The sequence below is a fragment of the Protopterus annectens genome, chromosome 1.part0 (assembly GCF_019279795.1).
Source record: "Protopterus annectens isolate FY-2018-M chromosome 1.part0, PAN1.0, whole genome shotgun sequence".
In the NCBI taxonomy this organism is placed as follows: domain Eukaryota; kingdom Metazoa; phylum Chordata; order Ceratodontiformes; family Protopteridae; genus Protopterus; species Protopterus annectens.
In genome coordinates this window covers 67,711,570-67,735,885 of record NC_056725.1, presented here as the reverse complement: position 1 = coordinate 67,735,885, position 24,316 = coordinate 67,711,570, and the positions used below count along the sequence as shown (strand labels likewise).

The 24,316-nt window shown below is 38.2% G+C and overlaps 1 protein-coding gene across 2 annotated transcripts in view; it reads right to left on the bottom strand.

Annotated features, from left to right (window-relative positions):
• Positions 1-9,038: 9,038 nt before the first annotated feature.
• LOC122811864 (homeobox protein otx5) overlaps positions 9,039-24,316 on the bottom strand; it is a 41,995-nt gene continuing 26,717 nt past the window's right edge. Inside the window, exons 3-4 of one of the 2 annotated variants that reach the window (XM_044084116.1) lie at positions 16,874-17,496; positions 9,039-9,621 (exon numbers count right to left, since the gene is read on the bottom strand). In XM_044084116.1, the coding sequence (XP_043940051.1) occupies positions 16,876-17,496 (621 nt within the window). In that variant the 3' untranslated portion in view covers positions 9,039-9,621; positions 16,874-16,875. Of the gene's footprint in view, positions 9,622-16,290; positions 17,497-24,316 lie in introns of those variants that run through there. The other variant, XM_044084031.1, reaches the window with a different exon arrangement.

Sequence of the window (24,316 nt, the reverse complement as noted above, 5' to 3'; positions counted from 1 at the left end):
GTAGGCTGTCTGTAAGGAGAGATGTGTTAATCCAGCAGGTCATTTGAAGGATTCAAAAAATGTATTGGTCATATTTTTTCTTACTTTTGCATTACATCACATAATGTATGAAGTGCCACACAGCATTTCCAAAACACTGATGAAGGTTTCTGGCCACTGTTTTGCAAAGAAAAAAGTTTTGAAGAGAGCTCTTTCCCTACCATGATGAAAATGAATTCAAAAAGTAAACTTTAACCTCAGTGTCATCATGGTAGGGAAAGTGTGAAATACGTCAATAGACTTAAATGACTTCTTTGGTCCACTTGAATCACTTTTCAACTGAAGCCTTCAGTCAGGTTTTGTGCCCAAGGAATGGCAGAGAGCCACTGTTATTCCCCTGCACAAAGGAGGTCCAACCAATGATCTGGGTAACTACAGGCCTACAAGTCTTACCTACCTCATATGCAAGGCCATGGAAAGAATAATCATGGACATGATGAATGAGGACATAGGTCACCTTCAATCACTGGACCCATCTATACCTTTCAACTGTACACATTTTCGCAGAATTTCCAGATTTTTTGCCTCATATTTCTGTTTCGTTTTTCATAAAATTGTGTTTTTCTGGCAAATTAGTGAAAAAATCATTGAAGACAGAAGTTAGAAAATAATGACAGACAATTGAGTTTCAGACTTCATACCCTTCAGAAAATTCATGCTAATGCAAAACCTATTATTCTATCAACTTTTCTAAGTTTGTAAGAGGAATATTTAAATCTGGCCCTATTTTTGGGCCTTTGTACCACTGTTGCATATGGCTTTGTCCAGATTTCTTGCTCTAAGAGGACCCATAAGATGGGCTCATCATAGTTTCGATTTGCTAAAGGAAGGTCATGCCTATTAAATCTGGTGAACTATTATGAGAGGGTCACAAAAGCATTGGATGAAGGTAAGACCATGCACACAGCTTACCTCGACCTGGCCAAGGCTTTTGATACAATACCCCACTCAGGTATTATAGACAAGCTCACTAATTTAGGTATAAACCCTTTTATCACCCACTGGATAGCCAAGTGGCTCACTGACAGGACCCAGGATGTCAAAATAGGTGAGGCCACCTCCAACAGTCCAATCACTAGAGGAGTTCCCCCATGGCTTGGTACTGTGCCTGTTCCTTTTTTGGCATCTATTTCTCTCAAATGGAAGCAAATGCTAATGGTTTATGGCTGACTAAGTCTACAGATGATTGTAAGTTGGGGGTTATCATCAACTCCCCTGCAGACACTAGCATCCTTCAAGAATGCTGTCTATCTATGCTACCCTTTATTAGTCTATCTCTGACTAATAAATGGTGGAAAGGCCATGGTCTTAAACTCAATGCTAAGAAATGCGTAATTGTACACTTTGGGAAGTCAACCATCCCAGCTAATTACTATGTTAATACTCCCAAGAGTCGACCTAGTGGTCAGGGATCTGGGTATGCACATAGACAGTAGACTTACCTTTGACCACCATGTGTGCCACAGTAGTGAGGAAATCCTTTTATGTTGTATAACTTATAAGTAAGTGCATGGCATGTAGGTCCAAAGAGGTCATTATCCCACTATACTCTGGCCTTATCAGGCCAGTCACCGAGTACAATGCTCCCTTTGGTATGTACCTGGCCAGGCATATGCAGCAACTAGAGCAACCTCGGAGGTTCCTTACAAAAAGAATACAAAGTGTAACAAACCTGCCTTATGCAGAGTGCCTTAAAACCCTTTCCCTCTACTTAGACTCCTAGAGATTGCTGAGGGGGTGATCTATGCCTGACTTACAAGGCAGCTGCAATCACCACACTTATGAATCCCATGCATACTCGTAAGTCAGTCAGTGGCAGAAATACAAGGGTTAGGGACCAGAATTTTTTCTGTGACAAACAGAACATGTGGGAGAGACAAATGTGTGTCCCAGAGACTGCCCTTCCTATGCAACAGGCTTCCCATTCATGTGAAGCTATTTCTCTATTACCCAGTTTAAGTGCAACCTGGACCAGTGGATGGAGAGCAGGAAATTTACACCAGGCCTGGCACCCATGTCCCTTATGGACATAGGTAGCTTATAAATACCTGGCTCAAAATGTCTTATTTGGATACAGGACTTCATTATTCTTTCCGGAAAACTTGACCAGGCTTAGAAAGGCCCCTGGTTTGTTAGCTTAATAATCTATGAATCTGTGAGACAGCTCTCACTATTCCTACAGAGACATCACAAAGCATGCACTAAATTCATTTAGGCTGTGGTTTAATAAAGTGTATGAAGCTCTCTCTTAAAAGACAGCTCAAATACATGTGAAATGAGGACAATGCAAATGCATCACAGCACTTAATTCACTAGATGCACTGATGCACCTTTTCTTGCTTAGAAATCTTTGAGGACTTTCAAACTGAGCAGTATGCTTGATTTGTACATGCCAAAGGGGGTGCTGGATTTGTTGGTGGCTCTGATAAATAAGAGAATTAACTGGACCAGGTAGAAGAACTTTCTGGCTATTTGGGACTGTGATTATCAAATAAGACCAAAATGTCCACATAACTCTCTTATGGCAACCTTTGTCTGAAACAGAGTACCATTTATAACATATGAGGTAAAAACAGTGTGTGCATATTCAAACCCTTGCAGGAGCCAATTAGTATCAATGGAAAACCATGTAAAATAGTACTCAGCTTGCTGTCAGTCAACCACACTTCTGGCATATTTGCTTGGATGTCTGCAAAATAAATGCTGAAGATGAGGAACCCTGTACTACCCTACTTTTATGCTCAGTGAGTGTACCAGCAACTTTCAGCTTTGGATATCAAATGGTTTATATTAAATTCATTTATTTTTTCATTCATAGCAATACTGGGGGCAATGACATGCGCAAGCATTCCGTAACTATTGTGCCTCTGTAACATTTTAAAGAAGCTTATTAGTTCCAGGCGACACATTACTGTGCTGTATTATGTGTGGTTAAAAGGTAGACAACTCACATTTTCCTTTTTTGTCAGATACCAAAAACACAGAACACATATTTTCAAAACTATTTATTTTTCCAAAAGTTATTTTTTTTTTGTCAATGATTTTGAGCTGTATAGCAAATGGGCTTGCACAGTCAAATAATAAATAGTCATCAAAATATTTTACTGGAAATTCCTCTCTATATCACAACACATTATACAGTTATCTATAATAGTTACAAAATATAGTTGCTCAGTATTTTAGTGCACAAAAGTACCTTTCATACAAACAATTGTCTATCCTTTACTAAAATTAAATCCTGATCCAAATAAAAATGTTATTTTCTATTTTATAAGCAAAAGACCAGATCAAGTAGCATATGCATTAGTGGATCAAAAATGCCCACAGTAAACACTTTAGGACAAGCACAACCATTTTTTAAAATGTTCATTAACATTTTATATTCCGAGTTATAAAATAGTTTATATAATGTATATAGAGGTATGTAGAAAAAAATGGCAGTTTAGTACGACTGTACAAATCTTGAGAACATGAATATGCATGCAGATTTGTAAATACCACATAATACAATTTTCACAGTCATCCATATACCGTGATGTTGTCACTAAAATATATACAGTCATCTTTGTATGCCTGACTTCAGGTTGCAAAAAAGCTAAATTCACATTTACTTAAGCTCTGCGTTAAATGTAGTATTGCTTTTAGCATACTTGTATGTGCCAATATGAATGTTGTGGAAAATAACAACATGTAAAAAAAAAAACAGTTTAACTTACAATGTCAATACATAATCTGAAGTTGGGGTTATGGATTTAGAGAACTGTTGTCTGTGTTAAAACAAATTAGGTAATACAACAGCATCAAATAATTTCACAACAGAACTTTCTTTTAATAGAAAATATTATACCACACATTTGTTTACATGGGAACAGTACAAATTATTCTCAGAAAGCAGGTTACAAGGGCATAGACAAGCACATTCCAAGGATACCACAGTGTGTACTTTTTTTTAACCTTAACAACATTACCATGGTTATGATCACTTAGTCAAGCCCACTGCAGTCAGTTTGATAAATGTCTTTCTTACTTGCAGGCTGAATACAACCATATCTTGAAAAGTTATGATATATAGAAGCAAAAAGCAATATACTGTGTATGGGATGGGGGGGGGGGACTACAATCTGGAAGGAAAATTTCACCCACACTCCTGTACAACTGTGCTATTTCATATTTGCCAGTGAAAAAATTATCATATAAACAGCCACTTTCCACAGTCAGTTACTCTCTAATCACTTGTGACATTGACACTACAGCTTACTACGTTATCTTTTGAAGGCTAGAGATGTTTGATTAGATCAGATAATAAGGCTCTACTTATTAAAAAAAAAAAAAAAAAAAAAACACAGCAGCAGGGCTAGCCTCAGTCAATGGTCCTTTCTGCCCATGAATGCTATTTAAGCAAAGTAAGGAGTGACTCTTTCAAATTTATAAGAACAATGAAGAGACTAGAAAATGTAAAGTTTACAGTTTACCCTGCTGTTTCCATCCTTAAATCAGCTTTTGTTGCGAGACACAAACCTACTCTGCCAATATACCTGTGTTGCGCAATACCTTCTATGTCACAGAGCAACATTATAAAATGCAGCATTTGAATGTTTTTTATTTTTTTAATTAAAACTAGAAAACTACAGGAATGAGCTAGCCTTGATACAGAACTCTGCAGAATTAAAAAAAACATGGTAAAGAAGGAAAGTGCATACCATGTAACGACTAAAGATAGTCATTAGTAATTATGCCAAAGCTTACACTAATGCACAGTACAACCACTTGCATAAGTATATAAACTCCGCTGTACCAAACAGAATCAAATCCAGAGCCCCAAGTAAAATCAAGCTACCATGGTGGATTTACAGCATCAACAAACTCAATGCAAAGCACTTGCTGTCCAAGAAAACAAATGAAAGGCCCCAACAATGGAAAAGCACCCTGCAAAGCCCCAACAATGGAAAAGCACCCTCCTCAGCCTTAACAGGCAAATAAGACAACTTGTCAAATCCTCCAAGAGCTCCTTTGAGAGAAACCTAGCAAGTATTGCCAAGGATAACCATAAGGCCTTTTACAGCTACATATGTAACCTAAAGGGTAGGACCCAAGCATGTGCAGACTGGTGGTCAACGTTATCACACACACTGACTCCACAGACATAGCGAACCTGCTAACAGGTTTGCTGAAAACTTCACTCCCTTATCCCTTCCTATCTTAAAACAAACCAGTATGCATGGATTTGGTTGTACGGCCAATTGTCGAACACAACATGTTCAACTGCAGAACACCAGTTTGGCATAATTGTGAACGTAATTATGTCGAAACACCAAACACCCCCCCCTTTTGACCCATGGTAGTGCTTGTTTAGGTGGTAGAGTGGTCGGAAATATCGAATTTTATATGACATTCCGACCATTCGACATTTAAATCTTCGACATATAAGTTCGAAGAACATCCTGTTCGACAATTGGCCATACAACCAAACCCATGTAAACCCAACAAACCTTCCCCCAACCCCCCCCCCCACCTTGTGTATCTGAAGAACAGGTTCTCAAAGCCGTGTCCAAGGCAAAGAACACAGCCTCTATGGAACCAGATGACATTGCAGGCTGTCTTCTAAACAGGCTAAAACATAAACTAGCATCACCACTAACTACCCTTTTCAATCATAACCTTACCACAGGATTTGCTCCCGTGGAATGGAGAACAGCTACAGTTATTCCCTTCCACAAAGGTGGTCTAGCAACAGACCCGGGGAATTTCATACACATAAGCCTGACCAGCCTCATCTGTAAGGCCATGGACCATATTATTATGGACCTCATAAATAAAGACATAGGTGATCTCCCAAACCCTGGATCCTACTCAATTCAACTTTGTGAAGAGCATATCCTGCTTGTTAAATCTGGTGGATTTCTTTGAAAGTGTGAACAGGGCCATCAATGAGAAGGGTTCCTATTAGATAACTGAAGACGTTTGAACTTAAAACAATGAAAAGGCAAAATAGCGAAGCGGCTTTTAAGCAAATTCTTTCCCAGGGAAAGAATTTGCTTGGCCGCTTCCATTACTTTGCCATTTTCGGCACTGTAGTGCGATCTCGGAGTTGGTATATTTAAGTAGGGGGTGTGTGGGCACAGGCCCCCACTTTATGTATTCTTTCAATTTTTTTTTTTGGAACAGTGATTTTTTTTCACTTGGAGGGGGGGGGTTGCTGTTCTGAGCTTTTGAGATTGTAAACTTTCATTTACATGGGGTCGATTATTCATTGTTCGTTTTTTTAAGCATTCAATGATATAATATAGACCTGATGAGAACAATCTGTGCACACAGCATACCTCAACTTGGCAAAGGCTTGCTAGGCTTAAAATGACCTCCGGGATGGTAGCCTAATAATCTCCTGTAATCCTGTGATCCTATGATAAAGTTGTATACAATTAGAACTTGAGCATTCCCGACTATTGGTCTTCATCTATTCTCAACTATTGGTCTTCATCTCCCTTCTTCATGTCTGTAGAGGTTCTTGTTTCTTCCCACCTCACAAAAAAAAAAAAAAAAAAAAAAAACACATTCTAGTTGATTAGAGCCTTTTGAGCCATGAAAAAGATTCCACCCCCATTTTCTTCCTATTCCTTCGTAAAACAAATGGTTCCCCAAATTCCCAGTTAAAAGAACTAAACCTACAGTAACAAATAAATAATTCACATTAGCATAACAGACTAAACTCCAATGCATTCCCTACCTCTGGAACACACTAACCCTGCATATCAAGCAGAGTATCCTCAAATTCTGCCAATTTTATCTTGCCTGCCGGAGGGAACTTTTGAATATGGATTATTCGCTAGACAGACTGATTGACCAGTACTTGTCTAGGAGTCCTATAAACTTTAAAAAAGCAATGATAAATTTAAAAGAATTAAAAAATCTACAATAAAACAAAGTTTGCATGCAAATGCACATGCCTTTTAACATCCTTTAGAGACTCAAAAAATAAATATTAATTGGGTAAAACACACTAAGGACCAGAAATCTCTTTCTCAGATGTTGGCCTGCTCAGGGACACATAAAAAACATAGAGCATGCGAGTAATTTTTGGAAAAAATATCATGTTGCCTATGACTTGTTGCCTTCACCAAATCTGCTGTCATACAAATATTTTTGTTAGATAAGTGAACTGATCTTTCTGATATGATCTAGGCTACAAGAGCAAGGGTATATACAATCTGTGTGTACATATATATATATATATATATATATATATATATATATATATATATATATATATAAATATATAAAATGTATGTATATGTACTCACTTGCACACAAGTACATTTTTGCAAGCTAGGAAACAGCTGAATTAGCCAGAGAAGATTCACAAAGAGATCGGGGTGGCAGTAAAAGCTCCACTCAGACAGTGAGCAGAGGTTAGGTATTTGCATACCTGGAGTTTTGTAGTAGAAATCTTAACCCCAAGCTTGTGTTTTGCCCTACTACTAACTGATCTCTACAATGTTATGAGAAGTAGCACACTACACCCACTCCATTGTAAGACAGTAGTTCCCAGCCATTGGCACCATCAACATTATACAGAAAAAACATGGCACAGTGCATTACATGCTCTATTCAAAGTCATAACAAGTGATTTTTTTTCCCCAGGTCAACCACTGTTTGTAATAATTTGGACATATTCGAAGATGCAATGTTCTTGTTTAAGGAAGAAGAATATACTACCAGCAGCATACTCAGGAGGTAGAGAAGACTTTCTGCTTCCTCAACAGAACTCTTAATGGACCCAAACTTTTGCTAACTTCCACCTCAAAAATGGATTCTTCCATTTGAGAAAACATACTACACTTAAAACAGTGGTCTAAATCGAAAGTAAGCTCACAAATGTTCTCAAATTTAGACATTTTCAACTTGTGATCCTTACGAGTCTAGCAAAAATTAACTAGTTTATTGATTCAGACTCAAATCTCCCCAATTCCCAAATGAGCAAAATACAAAAATGGCAGTCTTCATCTTGAGTTTCTCAGACCTAGTCAGCTAAAAACTAAATTCCTAACCAATACAAAAACAAAGAAATATACCAAAGATGTAGAAAATTTGTTGAATTTGGTATTAAAAACTATTGAGTGAATCAGCCTTTGTCCCCTCCTCCAAACACTGCAGATCACAATCTGAAGTGATGCGTACAAATCATCAAGTCTCAAATGATGCTTAAAATGAAAATAAAAATATCAGACTGTGGGAATGACTAAGTGCACAAACAGTTACCTCAGATGCCAGTTCTTTCTGCAAGTCTCTGAAATAAGCCAAAATGTATCCAAAGAGTTAGATTCCCACACTGTCTGCTTTGGAAGTCACAGAATAGTAAGGTCTGAATATGTATATACATCTTTCAGGCTGCTGCTACCTCTTCAAAGACCTCAAGAGTAAGCAATTTACAAGGGTAAAAGTAAGCCTTTTGTGCATTTTCCAATGACAGCTTTCATGTACCGAATGAATACATATCAGAAATTGTTATCCCACGGCGACAGTTACTGATGTGTGAGGAACCATGACCTCGTGTGTCATTTTTAAATATGCAAGACAAATATTCTAGAAAAGAATACCAAAATTAAAATACACACACACACGCACACACACACACACACACACACACCACACAAATACAGCCAATTTATCAAAGTGTAGTATAAATAACCAACTCTGCAGTCAATAGCTGATAATAAACAATATATTACATACTCTAATGCATGCTTCACCATCCATCCAAGTTTCAGATTATCAATATATTAGCAAGAGATCTTCACCTTCATTATTGCTTATACTGAATTTCAAGTATATCTTTCAGTGTGCATGACAACTGGAACAAGAAAAAAAAAAAAAAAAAAAAAAACTTTTTAACTGCATTCTAAACAAACAAATACGGATACTCTTATGGTAGACATTTAGTACTGTCTTAATGGAAGCTACATTTCCCCGAATGTTATATGTTTTGGAAAATAATACATAAGTTAACTGATTCTGTGCAGTCATTTATTGTTTTTTTCTTTTTAAGATACAAAACCATGAAACTTCAGCAAGAACTCCAATGTCAAACTATGTCAGGAGATTGATGATTAAAAATTTGTCTAATCAAGGGCTAGACCCTGACATATTTTCAGAGACAGACACTACAAACACTAGGAGTACATTATGTAACTTACTTAGTCTGAGCTGTAACAGAAATTACTGGAATTATTTGTTTTGTTGCTAGATCTGTAGAACAGAGTGGAATCTAAGGTTAAATAAGTAATAAAAAAAGTTAATAATACTAAAAGTGGTTGGCTGTTTTATGAACACAATTTGTTCTTAGTGGGAAGAAGTTTGACTTGCACATATACTTATTCACCCCAAGCTTTGTAGAAAACGGTATCCATTCTTCATGGGGACATTCAAGGTATATTTAGGAGTCACTCAGACATGTTCTCTGATAACCATTGTACATAGTAGCTGAAACTCCTTCACTCCACTTTAGAAATGAAAGTTGTAATTTCCAAACAGTCTTAGGAGTCTGAACATCAGGGTGTGAACCATCCATTCATATCCTCAGTTCACCTCCACTCCTTGTGTCTTGCTTAGAAATCTTTGAGGACTTTCAAACTGAGCAGTATGCTTGATTTGTACATGCCAAAGGGAGTGCTGGATTTGTTGGTGGCTCTGATAAATAAGAGAATTAACTAGACCAGGTAGAAGAACTTTCTGGCTATTTGGGACTGTGATTATCAAATAAGACCAAAATGTCCACATAACCCTCTTATGACAACCTTTGTCTGAAACAGAGTACCATTTATAACATATGAGGTAAAAACAGTGTGTGCATATTCAAACCCTTGCAGGAGCCAATTAGTATCAATGGAAGACCATGTAAAATAGTACTCAGCTTGCTGTCAGTCAACCACACTTCTGGCATATTTGCTTGGATGTCTGCAAAATAAATGCTGAAGATGAGGAACCCTGTACTACCCTACTTTTATGCTCAGTGAGGGTACCAGCAACTTTCAGCTTTGGATATCAAATGGTTTATATTAAATTCATTTATTTTTTCATTCATAGCAATACTGGGGGCAATGACATGCGCAAGCATTCCGTAACTATTGTGCCTCTGTAACATTTTAAAGAAGCTTATTAGTTCCAGGCGACACATTACTGTGTTGTATTATGTGTGGTTAAAAGGTAGACCCACTCACATTTTCCTTTTTTTGTCAGATACCAAAAACACAGAACACATATTTTCAAAACTATTTATTTTTCCAAAAGTTATTTTTTTTTTGTCAATGATTTTGAGCTGTATAGCAAATGGGCTTGCACAGTCAAATAATAAATAGTCATCAAAATATTTTACTGGAAATTCCTCTCTATATCACAACACATTATACAGTTATCTATAATAGTTACAAAATATAGTTGCTCAGTATTTTAGTGCACAAAAGTACCTTTCATACAAACAATTGTCTATCCTTTACTAAAATTAAATCCTGATCCAAATAGAAATTATTTTATAAGCAAAAGACCAGATCAAGTAGCATATGCATTAGTGGATCAAAAATGCCCACAGTAAACACTTTAGGAAAGTCATTAACAGACAAGCACAACCATTTTTTAAAATGTTCATTAGCATTTTATATTCCGAGTTATAAAACAGTTTATATAATGTATATAGAGGTATGTAGAAAAAAATGGCAGTTTAGTACGACTGTACAAATCTTGAGAGCATGAATATGCATGCAGATTTGTAAATACCACAATACAATTTTCACAGTCATCCATATACCGTGATGTCACTAAAATATATACAGTCATCTTTGTATGCCTGACTTCAGGTTGCAAAAAAGCTAAATTCACATTTACTTAAGCTGTGCGTTAAATGTAGTATTGCTTTTAGCATACTTGTTATGTGCCAATATGAATGTTGTGGAAAATAACAACATGTAAAAAAAAAACAGTTAAACTTACAATGTCAATACATAATCTGAAGTTGGGGTTATGGATTTAGAGAACTGTTGTCTGTGTTAAAACAAATTAGGTAATACAACAGCATCAAATAATTTCACAACAGAACTTTCTTTTAATAGAAAAGATCATACCACACATTTGTTTACATGGGAACAGTACAAATTATTCTCAAAAAGCAGGTTACAAGGGCATAGACAAGCACATTCCAAGGATCAGTCTGTACTTTTTTTTAACCTCAACAACATTACCATGGTTATGATCACTTAGTCAAGCCCACTGCAGTCAGTTTGATAAATGTCTTTCTTACTTGCAGGCTGAACAATATAACCAGATCTTGAAAAGTTATGATATATAGAAGCAAAAAGCAATATACTGTGTATGGGATGGGGGGGACTACAATCTGGAAGGAAACTTTCACCCACACTCCTGTACAACTGTGCTATTTCATATTTGCCAGTGAAAAAATTATCATATAAACAGCCACTTTCCACAGTCAGTTACTCTCTAATCACTTGTGACATTGACACTACAGCTTACTACGTTATCTTTTGAAGGCTAGAGATGTTTGATTAGATCAGATAATAAGGCTCTACTTATTAAAAAAAAAAAAAAAAACAGCAGCAGAGCTAGCCTCAGTCAATGGTCCTTTCTGCCCATGAATGCTATTTAAGCAAAGTAAGGAGTGATTCTTTCAAATTTATAGGAACAATGAAGAGACTAGAAAATGTAAAGTTTACAGTTTACCCTGCTGTTTCCATCCTTAAATCAGCTTTTGTTGCAAGACACAAACCTACTCTGCCAATATACCTGTGTTGTGCAATACCTTCTATGTCACAGAGCAACATTATAAAATGCAGCATTTGAATGTTTTTTATTTTTTTAATTAAAACTAGAAAACTACAGGAATGAGCTAGCCTTGATACAGAACTCTGCAGAATTAAAAAAAACATGGTAAAGAAGGAAAGTGCATACCATGTAACGACTAAAGATAGTCATTAGTAATTATGCCAAAGCTTACACTAATGCACAGTACAACCACTTGCATAAGTATATAAACTCCGCTGTACCAAACAGAATCAAATCCAGAGCCCCAAGTAAAATCAAGCTACCATGGTGGATTTACAGCATCAACAAACTCAATGCAAAACACTTGCTGTCCAAGAAAACAAATGAAAGGCCCCAACAATGGAAAAGCACCCTGCAAAGCCCCAACAATGGAAAAGCACCCTCCTCAGCCTTAACAGGCAAATAAGACAACTTGTCAAATCCTCCAAGAGCTCCTTTGAGAGAAACCTAGCAAGTATTGCCAAGGATAACCATAAGGCCTTTTACAGCTACATATGTAACCTAAAGGGTAGGACCCAAGCATGTGCAGACTGGTGGTCAACGTTATCACACACACTGACTCCACAGACATAGCGAACCTGCTAACAGGTTTGCTGAAAACTTCACTCCCTTATCCCTTCCTATCTTAAAACAAACCAGTATGCATGGATTTGGTTGTACGGCCAATTGTCGAACACAACATGTTCAACTGCAGAACACCAGTTTGGCATAATTGTGAACGTAATTATGTCGAAACACCAAACATCCCCCCCTTTTGACCCATGGTAGTGCTTGTTTAGGTGGTAGAGTGGTCGGAAATATCGAATTTTATATGACATTCCGACCATTCGACATTTAAATCTTCGACATATAAGTTCGAAGAACATCCTGTTCGACAATTGGCCGTACAACCAAACCCATGTAAACCCAACAAACCTTCCCCCAACCCCCCCCCCCACCTTGTGTATCTGAAGAACAGGTTCTCAAAGCCGTGTCCAAGGCAAAGAACACAGCCTCTATGGAACCAGATGACATTGCAGGCTGTCTTCTAAACAGGCTAAAACATAAACTAGCATCACCACTAACTACCCTTTTCAATCATAACCTTACCACAGGATTTGCTCCCGTGGAATGGAGAACAGCTACAGTTATTCCCTTCCACAAAGGTGGTCTAGCAACAGACCCGGGAATTTCATACACATAAGCCTGACCAGCCTCATCTGTAAGGCCATGGACCATATTATTATGGACCTCATAAATAAAGACATAGGTGATCTCCCAAACCCTGGATCCTACTCAATTCAACTTTGTGAAGAGCATATCCTGCTTGTTAAATCTGGTGGATTTCTTTGAAAGTGTGAACAGGGCCATCAATGAGAAGGGTTCCTATTAGATAACTGAAGACGTTTGAACTTAAAACAATGAAAAGGCAAAATAGCGAAGCGGCTTTTAAGCAAATTCTTTCCCGGGGAAAGAATTTGTTGGGCCGCTCCATTACTTTGCCATTTTCGGCACTGTAGTGCGATCTCGGAGTTGGTATATTTAAGTAGGGGGTGTGTGGGCACAGGCCCCCACTTTATGTATTCTTTCAATTTTTTTTTTTGGAACAGTGATTTTTTTTCACTTGGAGGGGGGGGGGTTGCTGTTCTGAGCTTTTGAGATTGTAAACTTTCATTTACATGGGGTCGATTATTCATTGTTCGTTTTTTTAAGCATTCAATGATATAATATAGACCTGATGAGAACAATCTGTGCACACAGCATACCTCAACTTGGCAAAGGCTTGCTAGGCTTAAAATGACCTCCGGGATGGTAGCCTAATAATCTCCTGTAATCCTGTGATTCTATGATAAAGTTGTATACAATTAGAACTTGAGCATTCCCGACTATTGGTCTTCATCTATTCTCAACTATTGGTCTTCATCTCCCTTCTTCATGTCTGTAGAGGTTCTTGTTTCTTCCCACCTCACAAAAAAACACATTCTAGTTGATTAGAGCCTTTTGAGCCATGAAAAAGATTCCACCCCCATTTTCTTCCTATTCCTTCGTAAAACAAATGGTTCCCCAAATTCCCAGTTAAAAGAACTAAACCTACAGTAACAAATAAATAATTCACATTAGCATAACAGACTAAACTCCAATGCATTCCCTACCTCTGGAACACACTAACCCTGCATATCAAGCAGAGTATCCTCAAATTCTGCCAATTTTATCTTGCCTGCCGGAGGGAACTTTTGAATATGGATTATTCGCTAGACAGACTGATTGACCAGTACTTGTCTAGGAGTCCTATAAACTTTAAAAAAGCAATGATAAATTTAAAAGAATTAAAAAATCTACAATAAAACAAAGTTTGCATGCAAATGCACATGCCTTTTAACATCCTTTAGAGACTCAAAAAATAAATATTAATTGGGTAAAACACACTAAGGACCAGAAATCTCTTTCTCAGATGTTGGCCTGCTCAGGGACACATAAAAAACATAGAGCATGCGAGTAATTTTTGGAAAAAATATCATGTTGCCTATGACTTGTTGCCTTCACCAAATCTGCTGTCATACAAATATTTTTGTTAGATAAGTGAACTGATCTTTCTGATATGATCTAGGCTACAAGAGCAAGGGTATACAATCTGTGTGTACACATACATACATTATATATATATATATATATATATATATATATATATATATATATATATATATATATAAATATATAAAATGTATGTATATGTACTCACTTGCACACAAGTACATTTTTGCAAGCTAGGAAACAGCTGAATTAGCCAGAGAAGATTCACAAAGAGATCGGGGTGGCAGTAAAAGCTCCACTCAGACAGTGAGCAGAGGTTAGGTATTTGCATACCTGGAGTTTTGTAGTAGAAATCTTAACCCCCCCCCCAAGCTTGTGTTTTGCCCTACTACTAACTGATCTCTACAATGTTATGAGAAGTAGCACACTACACCCACTCCATTGTAAGACAGTAGTTCCCAGCCATTGGCACCATCAACATTATACAGAAAAAACATGGCACAGTGCATTACATGCTCTATTCAAAGTCATAACAAGTGATTTTTTTTCCCCAGGTCAACCACTGTTTGTAATAATTTGGACATATTCGAAGATGCAATGTTCTTGTTTAAGGAAGAAGAATATACTACCAGCAGCATACTCAGGAGGTAGAGAAGACTTTCTGCTTCCTCAACAGAACTCTTAATGGACCCAAACTTTTGCTAACTTCCACCTCAAAAATGGATTCTTCCATTTGAGAAAACATACTACACTTAAAACAGTGGTCTAAATCCAAAGTAAGCTCACAAATGTTCTCAAATTTAGACATTTTCAACTTGTGATCCTTACGAGTCTAGCAAAAATTAACTAGTTTATTGATTCAGACTCAAATCTCCCCAATTCCCAAATGAGCAAAATACAAAAATGGCAGTCTTCATCTTGAGTTTCTCAGACCTAGTCAGCTAAAAACTAAATTCCTAACCAATACAAAAACAAAGAAATATACCAAAGATGTAGAAAATTTGTTGAATTTGGTATTAAAAACTATTGAGTGAATCAGCCTTTGTCCCCTCCTCCAAACACTGCAGATCACAATCTGAAGTGATGCGCATAAATCATCAAGTCTCAAATGATGCTTAAAATGAAAATAAAAATATCAGACTGTGGGAATGACTAAGTGCACAAACAGTTACCTCAGATGCCAGTTCTTTCTGCAAGTCTCTGAAATAAGCCAAAATGTATCCAAAGAGTTAGATTCCCACACTGTCTGCTTTGGAAGTCACAGAATAGTAAGGTCTGAATATGTATATACATCTTTCAGGCTGCTGCTACCTCTTCAAAGACCTCAAGAGTAAGCAATTTACAAGGGTAAAAGTAAGCCTTTTGTGCATTTTCCAATGACAGCTTTCATGTACCGAATGAATACATATCAGAAATTGTTATGCCACGACGACAGTTACTGATGTGTGAGGAACCATGACCTGCGTGTGTCATTTTTAAATATGCAAGACAAATATTCTAGAAAAGAATACCAAAATTAAAATACACACACACACGCACACACACACACACACACACACACCACACAAATACAGCCAATTTATCAAAGTGTAGTATAAATAACCAACTCTGCAGTCAATAGCTGATAATAAACAATATATTACATACTCTAATGCATGCTTCACCATCCATCCAAGTTTCAGATTATCAATATATTAGCAAGAGATCTTCACCTTCATTATTGCTTATACTGAATTTCAAGTATATCTTTCAGTGTGCATGACAACTGGAACAAGAAAAAAAAAAAAAAAAAAAAACGTTTTAACTGCATTCTAAACAAACAAATACGGACACTCTTATGGTAGACATTTAGTACTGTCTTAATGGAAGCTACATTTCCCCGAATGTTATATGTTTTGGAAAATAATACATAAGTTAACTGATTCTGTGCAGTCATTTATTGTTTTTTTCTTTTTAAGATACAAAACCATGAAACTTCAGCAAGAACTCCAATGTCAAACTATGTCAGGAGATTGATGATTAAAAATTTGTCTAATCAAGGGCTAGACCCTGACATATTTTCAGAGACAGACACTACAAACACTAGGAGTACATTATGTAACTTACTTAGTCTGAGCTGTAACAGAAATTACTGGAATTATTTGTTTTGTTGCTAGATCTGTAGAACAGAGTGGAATCTAAGGTTAAATAAGTAATAAAAAAAGTTAATAATACTAAAAGTGGTTGGCTGTTTTATGAACACAATTTGTTCTTAGTGGGAAGAAGTTTGACTTGCACATATACTTATTCACCCCAAGCTTTGTAGAAAACGGTATCCATTCTTCATGGGGACATTCAAGGTATATTTAGGAGTCACTCAGACATGTTCTCTGATAACCATTGTACATAGTAGCTGAAACTCCTTCACTCCACTTTAGAAATGAAAGTTGTAATTTCCAAACAGTCTTAGGAGTCTGAACATCAGGGTGTGAACCATCCATTCATATCCTCAGTTCACCTCTACAAAACTTGAAACTTCCAAGAGTTTTGATCTTTGTAATCCAAACAGTCAGCTGCACTGAAATTGAGTTTCCAAGAACCAGTTTGGTCCTTATAGTCTAGGCAATCTACAGGGCTGAATCCCAGACCTGCTGTGCTGTACCCTTGTGTGGACAGAGAGGCTGGAGATTGGCTGAGATGGCTGCCCATTGTTGGGGTAGAGATAGGGCTAAGGGCAGCACCAGGAGCAGATAACTGAGAATGCATTGGGGAGAGGTAGGAACTGCAATCTAGGCCACTGAAGAATGATGTGGACCCTCCATAGCTCTGGCTGTAACCAGGGGCTTGGCTGTAGGTCATTGGGTAGGCTGCTGATCTTTGCATACAAGGATTTGTAGAAGACAGGGGGTCAGGAATTGGAGATATTGAAGCAGGACTCCATATAGAAACAGTGGCACTTGTAGAAGAGCTAGGAGTCACTGATGTGCCTACAGATGGAGGACTGTACTGACCATTGGTGCTAGTCTCTGAATTTGTCTCTCTGGCAGGCGAACTTTTCTTTTTGGTTGGCCGTGGCTTGGTCTGTCCATTGCTTTGCTGTTGCTGCTGACGGCATTTAGCTCTTCGGTTCTTGAACCAGACCTATTTAAGAGAGCAAAAAAGTAAATTAATTTTTATCTAACTGTATATTCACTTTCAAAACTTCTAGATTTTCAGAGATGACAAGTAAATGATCTTGGCTTCAATCCAGCTTTTCCTTTTTTTTTTATGATGATGTAAATGATATATGAAATGGAATTTGTAGCATATTCTGTACCATCATGTAATAGACAATTCTTTATTGGGGTAAAAAACATTTCACTAGACGTGAATAGAAAATTAAAAAAAAAACAGTGAGAAAACAAATCTCATTAAACACTGATTAGGCTGACTTGTTGTATGTATGTCAATCCTGTTGTTCATTTACAACATCTGATGGGTGCGAGGAAATCATGTAAATTCAGTGGACAGAACACACACACCAATACACATGTACTTGCATACTTTCAAGTCAGTGTCATATCATGGAGGGGGTTATGCAAAACATCATATATTTTTCCCAGGGAGTTGATTCAGCCTTCCAGATTATATAGGTGATGTCCCACTCCAAATAAAATCTATTCTCAAAAAGTAGCTGCCATTGTCTGAAGAAAAATCAGTCAGGCAAACTGTATCAGCAAGCTATTTGCTGTAAATATAACCAAATGTCAGCTATTACTTGGCAAAATATTTTCCTTTGTGAAATTTCCCCCAATTCTTTCAATATCATTCATGCAAAGAATCAATGACTGGATCAGAAGCTGCCCCCCCCCTTTGCCAAGGAACGGATGTATTGTGTATTTATAGCATATTTATGGAGCACATTAACCATGGTCTGACAGAGAGAAAGTACATGTGCGTGCATGAGTGTGCATTTCTGTCTAAAATTAATTTCAGATTCATTGATTATACAGACATAGCCAGGCAAACAAAGTCCATTTTTTACTCAGCTCCATTTGACTTGATTATTTTAGTCACATTGCCTTCATGTACTTTAAGAATGGATTGCTTTGGTCATCTCTCACAGCCTGCTGTTACTGATAAAAACGTTTATTTTTCTTTCACAAAGCTGATGCATGCTATGGGGTTTCTATATGTTCTTCGGTATTACAGATGTTGTCCCATATGGAAGTTCCATTCAATTACCAACATTAACCTTTGGAGAATAAGCAGCAATGGAGTAAAGGAAGAAAAGCAAACATTTTCAGTGGGCACGTGCATTGTTATGTAGTGCAAATTCTATTACTTTCTCAGGGTCTGTGTAAGGTACAGGAGTTCAGCAGAGCAGCACAACCTTCCAATGAGAGACAGGGAGAGGGAGAGGGAGACTCTGTATTTGTTTGGGGTGCAGGACAGGTAGCCATCTCATAGGATCTATATATCAGGCACCCAAATGGATCCCCTCCTTAATACCAATTCAGTTATACTTGGGTATTTGTTAACTAATGTTCTTCCCATCTCAGAACATGTACTTAGCATTTTATAAGCATACAAAGTCCACAAAACAACTTGGTAAAAAAATTAGAAATGTCAAAATAAAATGCTAAATTAAACTAAAATTCAACCTCTCTCTTTCTCTTATGGAGATTAGTTTAACCTTATCTGAAGATTATCTATCCTCCCATCCCCCTCCATGACTACAGAAGGAAACTTAGGATGAAGTAGGGATGTGGTTGTGAAGTAGGCACAGGTGAACCAAACATTCTAATTCAAGATAAATTGAAAAGCAGACATTTATTAACCAAGGACAACTCAAATGGTCAAGTATTAACTGTTCATGTCTTCAGAAGTCTTAATCAGTTTCTCTCACTTTTCACTTCTATTCACTCCTTTATCAGTTTCAGTTCTCAATGGAAAATGACATTTTACATTTCAGCTTCCCTTTTTAATGCTGTAAGGTACCATCTGTGGTCACTCAAAATTAAATTCTTTGGCATGCTCTGCCTTCTAACCCTATTTTATGTTTAGCCTCTACTTCATAATACCAGGTATAAATGTTATTCCATTCTCTACCTTGTCTTTTAAGTATAATGTCATTTTATATTCTGTCACTATCAACTATGGCTGCAGTTCACGGTAAGAAAAAAAAAAAACATGTTGCTCTCATTTGTTTTATGTTGCCTTTCTGTGCTTCAGATTGTCCTGTAAACATTAAAATTGTACCAAATGCAAGGCCTTATACATTCTGAAATCTAACTGACACATCACAACTACCTGGAAGAGACACAAAACCGATAAAACCGAACCAGGTATGACTGACAGTGCTGTGTTTTCTTGCAGCAGGCTTTAAGGATTTCACATCATTTTACTCAGTCAATACTGCAGGTAAGCAATCACCTCTCGACTCTAATTAAAACCTGTTTCTTACACCACTTGGGTGGTGAGTCTCCATTTTATGAAATGGGCTGATCATTTTCTGATCCAAACCCACTTACACAAAGAGTTTAGGATTAATGCTATGAGCAGGTCTTATTCTCCCTACTTCCTGAAAGGTGCTACAGCACAGTGGTGATGCCAAGGTTTCACTAATAGCACTCACAGAATCCTGGTGATAAGACTTGAGATATTCACTGAGAGCACACCAAACAAGTACTGATCAGAAGAGGATGGATGATCCTGAGAAACTCCCGAGTAAAAGAAAATTGATGCCAAATTTTGTCACAATGTAGTTTAACAGACTTGCTGCATCACTGTTGAGTGGGTTAATTTTAACCAATGAGCAAGGAAAGTACCGGTCTACCTTCACCATAACAATGCATTCAAACCATCTGGAAAAGAAGATGATTTAGTTAAATACAGACCAGTTCATGTGTCACTAACAAAGGTGCTAAACATGCCATTAATTTAACCATCCTTAATCTTTACCACATTTATTTATTTATCCAACATTTGTTTACTTGTAAAGTCCAAATGGGACAGAGCCCATTTTCAGCAGAGACCCATGGAGAAATGCTCCAGATACATGTCTTTAGAATGTGGGAGGAAACCAGAGCACCAGGAGGAAATCCACACAATCACAGGGAGGACGTGCAGACTCTGCACAGAAGGCACCCCAACCGAAAATTGAACTCGAGAACCTCTTGCTGTGAGGTGACAAACGCTAACCACTGCAGCACTGCATCACCCACATGGGGCTATATGTACACAAACTGTCTTTCTCTGTAAACAATGTAAACAGGCCATGGCAGTAAATGCATTTTACAAAAAATAGGGTATCGTCAGTTGAACCACAGTTGCAGTGGGTGCTCCCACACCACCCTTATTTTAAGGACTTTTTTTATAAAATCAGATGTACACTCTTCTTCTTCTTCTTCCAGCTGCTCCCATCAGGGGTTGCCACAGCAGATCAACTGCTTCAATGTCTTCCTGTCCTCTGCATCTTGCTCTGTCACACCAACCACCTGCATGTCCCCCTCTCACCACATCCATAAACCTCATCTTAGGCCTCCCTCTTTTCCGGTTACCTGGCGGTTTCATCCCTAGCATCTTTTTCCCAATATACTCGGCATCCCTCCTCAGCACATGTCCAAACCAATGTAATCTTGCTTCTCTGACTTTGTCTCCAAACTTTCCAACCTGGGCTGACCCACTAATATACTTATTCCTAATCCTGTCCATCCTTGTCACACCCAGTGCAAATCTTAACATCTTCAACTCTGCCACGTCAAGCTCTGACTCCTGCCTTTTTGTCAATGCCACTGTCTCCAACCCATATAACATAGCTGGTCTCACTACCCTCTTGTAGACCTTCCCTTTCACTCTTACTGGTACTCGTCTGTCACAAATCACTCCTCGTCTGTCACAAATCACTCCCGACACTCTTCTCCACCCACTCCACCCTGCCTGTACTCTCTTCTTCACCTCTCTTCCACACTCACCATTACTCTGAACTGTTGATCCCAAGTATTTAAACTCATCCACCTTCACCACCTCTACTCCCTGCATCCTCGCCATTCCTCTATCCTCCCTCTCATTCACACATGTGTATTCTGTCTTAGTCCTGCTGACCTTCATTCCTCTTCTTTCTAGAGCATATTTTCACTTCTCCAGGGTCTCCTCTACCTGTTCCCTACTCTCACTACAGATCACAATGTCATATGCAAACATCATAGTCCAGAGAGACTCCCGTCTGATCTTATCTGTCAACCTGTCCATCACCATTACAAATAAGAAAGGGCTCAGCGTTGAACCTTGATGTAATCCCACCTCAAACACATCCGTCACTCCCACCGCAGACCTCACCGCTGTCACACTACCCTCGTACATATCCTGTACCACTCTTACATACCTCTCTGACACTCCCGACTTCCTCATACAATACCACAACTCCTCTCTAGGCACCCTGTCATATGCTTTCTCTAAATCCACAAAGACACAATGCAACTCCTTCGGACATTCTCTGTACTTCTCCATCAACACTCGCAAACATCACATCTGTAGTGCTCTTTCCTGGCATGAAACCATACTACTGATCACTAATCATCCCCTCCCTTTTTAACCTAGCTTCCACTACTCTTTCCCCATAACTTCATGCTGTGACTGATCAATTTAATCCCTCTGCAGTTACTACAGCTCTGCACATCACCCTTATTCTTAAAAATCTGTATCAAAACACTTTCTCCATTCCTCAGGCATCCTCTCACTTTCCAAGATTTCATTAAACAATCTAGTTAAAAGCTCCACTGCCATTTCACCTAAACACCTCCATGCTTCCACAGGTATGTCATCTGGACTAACAGCCTTCCCGTTCTTCATCCTCTTCATAGCTATCCTTACTTCCTCATTACTAATCCACTGCACTTCACGATTCACTATCCGCACATCATTCAACCTTATCTCCCTCTCATTCTCTTCATTCATCAGTCCCTCAAAGTACTCTTTCCATCTGCTCAATACACTCTCCTCGCTTGTGAGTATGTTTCCTCATTATCCTTCATCACCCTAACCTGCTGCACATCTTTACTAGCTTGGTCCCTCTGTCTAGCCAATCAGTACAGGCCCTTTTCTCCCTCCTTAGTGTCCAACCTTTTATACAACTCATCATACGCCTTAGCCTTCGCCACCTCTCTCTTTGCCATGCATCTCATCTCCTTATACTCGTCTACTTTCTTCATCTCTCTGACAATCCCATTTCTTCTTCGCCAACCTCTTTCTCTGTATACTCTCCTGTACTTCTTCATTCCACCACCAGGTCTCCTTGTCCTCCTTCCAGATGTCACACCAAGCACCTTTCTAGCCATTTCTCTTACTAGCTCTGCTGTAGTTACCTAGTTATTCGGTAACTCTTCACTGCCACCCAGTGCCTGTCTTAACTCTTCCCTGAACATCACCTCGCAATTACCATTTTTCAGTTTCCACCATTTGATCCTTGGTGCTGCCCTCACACTCATCCTCCTCTTCTTGATCACCAATGTCATCCTACAAATCTCCATCCTATGCTGCCTAACTACACTTTCCCCTGCCACCACTTTACAGTCTCCAGTCTCTTTCAGACTGGCCCTTCTACATAAGATAATAATCCACCTGTGTGCATCTTCCTCCACTCTTGTATGTCACCCTATGCTCCTCCCTCTTGTTAAAATACATATTCAACACAGCCATGTCCATCCTTTTCACAAAATCCACTACCATATGACCTTCTGCATTCCTTTGCTTAACACCATACCTACCAATCACTTCTGCATCCTCTCTGTTCCCTTCACCAACATGCCCATTGAAATCTGCTCCAATCACCAGTCTCTCACTCTTGGGTACAGTCATCACCACTTCATCCAACTCACTCCAAAAGGTTTCTTTCTCATCCATGGCACACCCAACTTGTGGAGCATATGCACTAACAACATTCATCATTACACCATCAATTTCCAGCTTCATAAACATCACTCTATCCGACACTCTTTTCACCTCCAAAACACTCTTAGCATACTGTTCCTTCAGTATAATGCCTACACCATTTCTCCTCCCATCCACACCATAATAAAACAATTTGAACCCGCCTCCAAAACACCTAGCCTTGCTCCCCCCCCTTCCATCTGGTCTCTTGCACACACAATATACCAACCTTCCTTCGGCCCATCATATCAGCTAGCTCTCTCCATATACCAGTCATACTGCCAACATTCAAAGTTGCGACCCTCACTATCACAGTCCTAGCCTTTACCTGCCTTCGGCCATGCCTTCCACCTCTTCTACTGATTCAAATATTATGTACCTTCTTACCAGGATAAGCTATCCACCCACAGGACTATCTTCAGTCATGAGGGACCTAGCTACTATAAACCATTTGCTGTGGCATCTCTCATTCTGTGCCATTCTTGTTGTTAAATAGGAGGATAGGTCTGTTTCCTAGCCTTTCAAAGGGTAACATACACAAAAAAGAAAAACAAATCCAACTCTTCCCTGACAGATACAAGTATAAACACAGTGCGTGTTATAAACACAGCGAGTTTCCTTGATTGTTATATTTTAAAAACTCTCAGACACTACAGCATTCTGTTTTTCTTTCTATATATTTGTGTTCACTTGGTATTCTGGAGCTAATGCTGTATATGGTACTTCATTTTCAACTCCTCCACAATCAAGATAGGTATATTTATCTCTGCTTTTGCATTTAAAAGGGATAATTGGCTAGGCTTAAAAATGGCTCGCAAGGGCAGTTAGCTTAGTACTAACCTATGAACCTATGAACAGTTATAAAAACATGGTTAATAGCTACATTCAACAAAATAATAATATTAAATACAAAGGCACAATTACTTTATGTCAAAGAATAAGGAATCACGAGTTATATAGTAATACAACGTTTACAGGTACCATACCTCTCAAACTCTTAAGCAAGAAATATGGACAAAGGCCCAAAATAGGGACAATTTTTAAATATTGC